The sequence below is a fragment of the Hevea brasiliensis genome, chromosome 2 (genome assembly GCF_030052815.1).
Source record: "Hevea brasiliensis isolate MT/VB/25A 57/8 chromosome 2, ASM3005281v1, whole genome shotgun sequence".
Taxonomy (NCBI): domain Eukaryota; kingdom Viridiplantae; phylum Streptophyta; class Magnoliopsida; order Malpighiales; family Euphorbiaceae; genus Hevea; species Hevea brasiliensis.
This window is the reverse complement of record NC_079494.1, coordinates 122141950-122150081: the sequence shown is the minus strand read 5'-3', so window position 1 is coordinate 122150081 and position 8132 is coordinate 122141950. Positions and strand designations below refer to the sequence as shown.

Genomic DNA, 8132 nt, shown 5'->3' with positions numbered 1-8132 from the left:
TTTATACACTCACACTTTTCTTTTTAGATGAAGTAAACAAATGATTAAGTTTGATTGTATTTTATAAGCTCAAAATATTGTAGATATGGTGTCATGGTGATGTAAATATTCCACTTTACTTTTTGGCAATAATTTTCCTTGTTGAGCTCTTTATTTTGTCAATTAATTGGTGTATAAACTTTTAAATATTGCAGATCATGCAATCAATTGGGTTTTTAGGACCAGCATTCTTTCTTACTCAGCTGAGTCATGTTAGGACTCCTGCCATGGCTGTACTGTGCATGGCATGCAGTCAGGGTAGTAAATTAATTTCTCTTTCGCCCAACCTTAAACTATTTTTTCATTTATCTTCAAATATTTGAATATTTGTTGTTTTCAAACTATGGCTTGAAGTTTATCATCCATGATAATGTAGTTGAATTGGAAATCAATATATAAATTCCAGATATTTAGATCTATTATGTAAGGAATGCTGGTATGTTGCCACTGTTTGTAAAATCATAATTTTTCATTGTCCATGTTAAACACGCATCCTCATAAGTGTATTTTGGTACCTTCAGTGGGAATGATAGATGTTCCTTTGTTAACATGTTTTCTTTTATGAAAGCAAGTAGGTAGGAGGATTCACTCTGTCAGCTTGACTAGAGTGCTGTTCTAGACAAATTTTCTTATGACCTTTATGTTGAAGTCGTGGAAGCTAAGTTCTAGGACCTTCATCGCATCTGATTAATATTTATAATATTTGAATTTGTCCCAAACCTGACTATTATTATCCAAATACTATTCAAATCCGTTAACTAGATATATTTTAATAAAAATATATATAAAATATATTTTTATTAATAACTTATGTTTTAAGAATTTAATTATTTTATGAAATATTTAAATTCTATTCATTTAGAATTTATAAATATTATAAAAAATTTACATTTTATATTTAATTGATTATTTATATAAATAAGTTCGGATTATAGATATTCCACTCATAAAACCGAACCCGAACCCACACAACCATTATATCTTGATTCCAAACACATATCAAACTCAATTATATACTACCCCAATCCATTTTAATAGGATTTGATCAGATCGGCTTGAAAATACCTAACTTGACCTGTTGTCATCCCTATTTTTGCGAAGACAAGCAAACACATCTGCTGGTATAATGACATGAAGGCCCTGTATAAACTAATATATATAGAAGTAAATGTAGCATGTGCACATGTTGCCAGCAAGAAACTGGGTGAAGATGTAGGATGTAAAATTAGATGACTTTTTGCTGTTATTATCTCCACTGAATTTACCTTGGAATTACTTGTTTCGTGGCAGGGATCTGATGCATTCTCTCAATCTGGTCTATATTCCAATCACCAAGACATTGGCCCCCCATATGCTGTGAGTTAATTGCTTAATTTTGTAATGCAACACATATAATTATTAATGTACTAAATGATACTTCACCTGTGATCACACAAATAATTGATCAATTTGATTTGGGCAATGAACCAGAAACATTTGGGAAAATTCGTCTTATATTTATAGGATTTGTTATCATAATCTTATGATGTTTCTGAATAGTAAATGAATGAACTTCCAATTACAGGGAGTTCTGTTAGGACTATCAAACACTGCGGGAGTGCTTGCTGGTGTCTTTGGTACTGCAGCAACTGGGTGCATTCTCCAAAGAGGTTAAAAAACTGGAAACAGTCCTACACTCCTACTTCACTCTGTGGTGGTGCTTTTCTTTTTCTTCAAATTTGCATCATGTCTGAAACTCTGTTCTGCAGGTTCTTGGGATGATGTGTTTCAGGTGGCTGTTGTATTTTACATCATAGGCACATTAGTGTGGAACATCTTTTCAACTGGAGAGAGTTCTCAACTAGATCGAAAAAGTGCAAGAATGGGATGAGGATGCTCTACACAAGGGAGATGCAGTTTGCATAGCTAATGAGATCCAAGTATAAAGAAATTGAAGTGGTACTGAGAAAAAGATGGAAAAGAATAACACATATGCAAGGGTAAAAACCTTGCTAAAACAATCAAAGGCTACGATGCCCTTGTCGAAGTTTTGGTGTCACCTTTTAGGCCCTAAATGACCTATTTTGGGTTGGCTTTAAAAGACCTTTTTTGCTTAGCAAGAAAATCGTCCCTTTAATTTTTCATTTACATGTTTGGCTATGTAGATGAAATGGGGAATTATAGCCATATAAGTACATTAATTTGTTGGGCCTTTGTTTGGTTTAAATCAAAATTAAGGAATGACTAGGGCTGATGGATTGTGCAAGACTAAAAACAGACCTATGATTATGGTTGGTGGTCTTTAAATTCCAGTTGCAAATTCCATTATTATATAATTTACTAAATTTGCAGAGACTTTACCTTTATCGATTTATTGTTTATATAATTAGGGAATCATCCAGCCACAACAAGAGAAGAAAGAGAACCACTTGAAACTGTATGTCCCAATTACACGACTGGTTCAATCACTCCCGGCATTCTTTCCCATCCTTTCTCTGCCTGAAAGTACCACAAAGAGACGTGCCTGAGAGGAAGTCACATGACCTTAATTGATTGATTGAGTTCATTCCAAAAATACTAAGATATGACAAAAATATAAGATAATCTTAAAACAATAGCTACCAAAGAGATAGAAAAACTTGGAAGAAAGAACAACTGGAAGACAAGAAAAGCATAAAAATTAGAGAGAAGTAACATCAATAATCACTTACTAGATTCTATATTCAAACAAAAGTAGATATAACAATTAAATTAATATCGGTATCAATTTATGAGTGTTATTTTCATATTATTATTCAATAATGCAATTACAAATTAAGACGAAAGAGAAAGAACAACAACATATATATAAATAAAGAATTTATGAAATTTCACAAGGATTGCCCACAAATTAATAAAAAGCAAGAATTAGTTCAAAAATTCACTCTATTCTTCACCCTCCTCTCTCTCTCTCTCTCTCTCTCACCCTCGATGGGCAATGAAAGCTAACCTATAGTATGATTTATGACAGTACTGTGTATATGAGCAGCTCCATGAACTGTGTGTGTCTTCAAAACTCGTGAGAATCATACTCACATAGCAATGGGCCTCACCCTTCCCACCTGCAATACTCTAAATCACGCGGTGTGCGATCCACCTCCTTTAATGCCCATCACCAACCCAAACAAATACCTTAAACAACACCAACTACCATTTCTTTTCCACTCCCACTCACGCCGTTACATCTAACGCCAATTCCCTCATGCAACATTTCTCCTCCTTTTCCCTTCCTCTTTAATCTTTCTACACTTTCCTTCAAATCCCTCTCGTGCACGTTAACCTTAAGCCCATCTTTCATGAACAATGTTAATGACATCTTCTGCTCCACCTTGAATCCTGGCACTACCGTCAGCCTATGCCTCAGCAACACCGCTGCTGCCACCGATTTCATTTGAAGATATGCCAAGCCTTTCCCCAAGCAAATTCTTGGACCTGCATTAAATGCTACGAATTTATATGAGTCATGCATTATGAACTGCTTTCCGTCTGGGGTTAGCCACCTCTCTGGACGAAACTCCAAGCAGTCATCACCCCACGTGGACCTCATCCTTCCCGTCGCATATATTGAATACGTAACCGATGAACCCGCCGGCACGAACGTCCCATCCGGCAACACATCATCGGCTAACACATGCTTTGAGTCCTCCGGCACCGAAGGATATAGCCTCAGGGTTTCTGATAATGCTGCTTTTAGATAGACCAAGCGATCAATTTCCTGGAACCCTAATGGCTCATCAACCCATGTTGACACGTCATCACCACGAGTCTGCATCAGAACGGTGCTTATTTCGCTTAAGATTTTCTCTTCCACTGATGGGTTTTGGATGATCAACCAAAAGAACCAGCAGAGGGCAACCGATGACGTATCACGTCCAGCTAGGATGAAATTAAGTGCCACGTGTTGAAGGAAAGTGTCTGAGTAGGATTCTTTCTTCTTCATGAATCTTGACAGCAAGTCATCGTGGAGGTTTTCGTCTTTTTGTTGATCCAGTAACTCTTTTTTACGGGCTTCGATCACCGCCGTTAAGTAGTCGTCGAGCTGGGTAAGGCTTCGGCTCAAGCTCACTTCCATGCCCAGCCTAAGCCATTTTTTGAACTTCCAAAACACTTCAGGCAAAATGAATCGTTGGAGTGAGGCTTCCGTGGCTCGGTCAAAAGCCGAAGCAAAGATGTTATCTGGTAGCCCCGGCGCGCATGTCTGAGGGTCCTTGCCAAAAGCCAAGCCGCATATATTATCGAACGTGAGCCGAAGCAGAATGTCTTGAAGATCTACCGGCTCGCCCTTGAGTTGAGCGGTTTCAAGAATTGGGCAGAATCTCAACTTTATGGCTCGGCTAACCCATCGAGCCATAGCTTGGCGCAGAGTCCTGGTGGTGAATTCCAGTGCAGCAGTCCTACGCTGGAAGAGCCACGTGTCTCCATCAGAGTTAAAGATCCCTTCTCCAAGAAAATCATGGAAGACGACTTGCCAGGTGGGGCCTTTGGGGTAATTATCGAATCGGGTTTTCAAGATGTGCTCTATATTTCTCGGGTCACAGGTGACGGTGACGAGACCTTGCTTCTTGGCCAGAAAGGGAATTGCACAGGTGCACGTCTGGTACGTGCCACCGCAGGCGCGTAGGTTGTCACAGATCCAGTCATGCAAGCGATCACAGTTCTCGATCAAGCCGGGGAGACTGCCCAATAAGGGCCATACATGTGGGCCCTTTAATGACCGCCAGATGAAGGTGAACCACAGTAAGTAAGCAGTGACAGCCGAGAAAAGCATTAAAGCGGTAGATGCGTCCATAGCATATCAAGAGAAGGCTTGCTTACCTTAGGAAAATAAAAACTTTGCACAAATGCAAGCCCAGATTCTGTTTTGCTGGATAGAAGCTTTTGGGTTTTCAACCATGAGCAGAAGTGAGAAGTAAGATCAACGTACAAGAAAGTGAAAGAAATGGAGGCTTTGGGGGGGTGACTTATTGGAAGAGAAATGCAGAGATGGTAAGGGATGGAGGAGTGGTAGTACAAAAATGGAGTGTAATTATAAAGGAGATTTATAGGAGAAATGTATTGGAAGCAATTATTAAGGACAGACTGTTTCTTAAAATTGCACCATTGCCTCTTCTCTCTATCTAGCAATCAGACGCAGTACCATAAATGCCCTGAGAGGTCGTTGAGACTTTGATGGTAAAAACACCCATTTTCATTTTTCTTATTTTTTCCCCCAAGGAAACTACTCTAGAAAACCCTCTCTATCTCTCCATATATATGGAGTGCACACCTAATTTTGCAGGCATTGAATGAAGAGAATTTAATGGGATTAGTTGAGGAAGCAAGAGTAAGACAAAGCAGATCAGAGAAAAAAAGAAGAGACACAAAATTAAGCAAAAGTTGTGTACTGAGATGGCAAATAAAAAAAAGGATTATGCTATGTGATCCAGAGTGTTGTGGGAGAGCTTAAGGATGGTTCTGTTGTATTATGATCATATGGAAATTAAAACGGCTTTGGTGGGTTACACGAAGCTAGTATGTTATGTTTATAGAGATTAGAGAGAGAGAGTCTTAAATGAAAAAGGGAGTGGTCATGTGGAGTTTTGGTTAGGATTCGGTGAGCAACCCGCCAACAATTTAATAGTAATATAGGATTCTCACTCGTTGCTGTTTTTCTTATATCCTTTCCCTGCAAAAGATTTATATATATATATATATATATATATATATATATATCAATCACGAGGAAAAGGAAACATCTCTGTGATTCATCACACAGTTTCGACCTTCTGTATTAATGCTAGCTTCTTTTATATATAAATGATTTTAACAAAAAAAAAAATACAAAAGAAAAGAGGGCGTGCTGTGGCCGGTAATGCCTCCTGACCTGTGCTTTTCTGATGGCCCGGTGCATGGCTGGTGGTTGATATGTCTACCTGCTATATAAAACTCAATTCTACGTTCTTCTTCACCTGAGCCTCTGTCTGTACATTGGAACTCCAATCCTTTTTGCCTTATTTTTTATTTTTTATTTTAAATAAGTAACAATATTTTTTATTTTATTTTTTTCTTTTTTGTTTTAAAAAAATATCATGAAGGTAGTGTAAATTCATCATACATATTGTGCATTAGAATTATAATAATAGGTCGAATATAAATAAAAATTTTTTTATAAAAAAAAAAGAAAGTGATTCAAAAGTCAATTCACTCCATTATATTTAATTTTTTTTTTTAATTTACATATAATTAAGTAAAATTTAATACTATATATTGAAAATAACAGTTTTGAGAATGAAAGTGAAAATTTTATTTTTGTAAATTGATTATGCAAATAAATTTCTTGATTAAAAATGCAAAATTTTGAGAAATTTTAATTAGATATAGATGACGAGGCCATGAATGCAGATGATAGTTGACCTATCCGCATGGATAAACCAATCACAAAAATTACAAATGCCATTGAGATAAAGGGAATAAATGGGGTAGGAAGTCGATGAACCCTCTGGCTGGCTTCTATCAACTATCGAAATTCCAAACGAAAATACATTAATCTTTTAGAAATATAAAAGCAGGCTCAACAGTCAATGTATTCCCTTTTTATTTTACACTGTTTTATTTTATGAGAAAACGTATCGTAACATAGAAATTTTTGTCGTGAATTAATAGAAATTTATGCATCCATATTATATACGAACATGTAAAGGGAGGGAAATATTTCCATTGCTCAAAATATCCTCTATGATTTATTAATATTATAATAAAAAATAAAATTTAATTGATTATTAAAAATTAATTTATTTTAAATTTTTATTATTTAAATTAGTTTTAGGGTTTATATAAATTTTAAATTTTTAATCCTATTTGTACTTAAATTCTATTTAATTTTCATTCAATGAATTTTTTTATTGCAAATTAAAATAAATAAAAATATCCTTAAATTTTTATATTATTTATAATATTAAAAGATTTAATAGAAATAGAATGGTTAGGCTAAATCATTATAAAATATAAATCTTTATATACTCATTTTCAAAAATAGTTAAATCAAATATGTGTTATGATTTTTTTTTATATTCTAATTCTAATAACTTCTATATTCTTTTCATTATAATATTTAAGAAAATTGATAAAGTTATAGAAAAATATTTTATTAATTTAATTATTTTTATATAATAAATTATTTTAATTAGTTATTATTATTATTATTATTAGAAATTAACAAAAAAAACTATTTATAAAAAAAAGTAATTAATTATGAATATGTAAAAATAATGTGCCGTTGCATGAAATTACTTAAAATATATAATAAAAATTATCAAAATATTCATAATAATTTAATATTATGATAATAAAATATTTATTTCCTATAAAATTTAAAATCACAAATACATGTAATTTAAATGTAACATACAAAAAATAAAAAAAATAAAAAAATAATTAAATAGTAATTAATTAAGTTAATAAAGACATTAACTTAAGAAGTAAAAGATTTTGAATATAAGAAAATACAAAAATAAAATTATAAAATATTTTAACATTTATTAGCTAATTGACATAAAAACTTTTATAGAATTGTAAAATATATATATATATATTTACTACATGTTATAATAAAAATACTAGTAAAAATGAATAAGACAATCAGTTAATAGTTTAGTTGATATCCTTTTATTTTTAAAATTTAAAAAGTGAACAAATTTTTACTTGAATCTCTCGTCTATTTATTCTAAAATTATCAATCTCTATTAAGTTAATTGAACGAACATATTTCATATATATATATATATATATATATATATATATATATATATATATATAATTCATCAATAAATATTAATTAAAACATATATATTTGTGCAAGAAGTTGACTTGGGATCAATAAATATGAGTTATTGGAATCCGATCATTCGGGTTGACATTTTCTTTTCGCATCAAACGATGCACATTTACAGTGTCATATAATCAACTCCTTGAAATAAGAACAAATGATGAAATGGGCTAACCCTCCTTTTGGGTTATTATTTGATTAATTTCTTTGATATTATTTCCATTTCCACCCAATTGATGATCAAAATGCAATTCTGTGTCGTCTTTGTCTA

The 8132-nt window shown here is 33.3% G+C and overlaps 1 protein-coding gene across 1 annotated transcript; it reads right to left on the bottom strand.

The window, feature by feature from the left end:
• Positions 1-2775: 2775 nt before the first annotated feature.
• LOC110660632 (cytochrome P450 86A8) lies at positions 2776-5655 on the bottom strand. Its single transcript, XM_021818982.2, has one exon. It carries the CDS (start codon positions 4844-4846, stop codon positions 3191-3193), a length of 1656 nt encoding a protein of 551 aa, XP_021674674.2. The 5' UTR covers positions 4847-5655; the 3' UTR covers positions 2776-3190.
• Between the last annotated feature and the right edge of the window lie 2477 nt (positions 5656-8132).

Coding starts and splice junctions, on each gene's coding strand:
- LOC110660632 (XM_021818982.2), bottom strand. CDS start 4,846: ATGGACGCATCTACCGCTTTAATGCTTTTCTCGGCTGTCACTGCTTAC.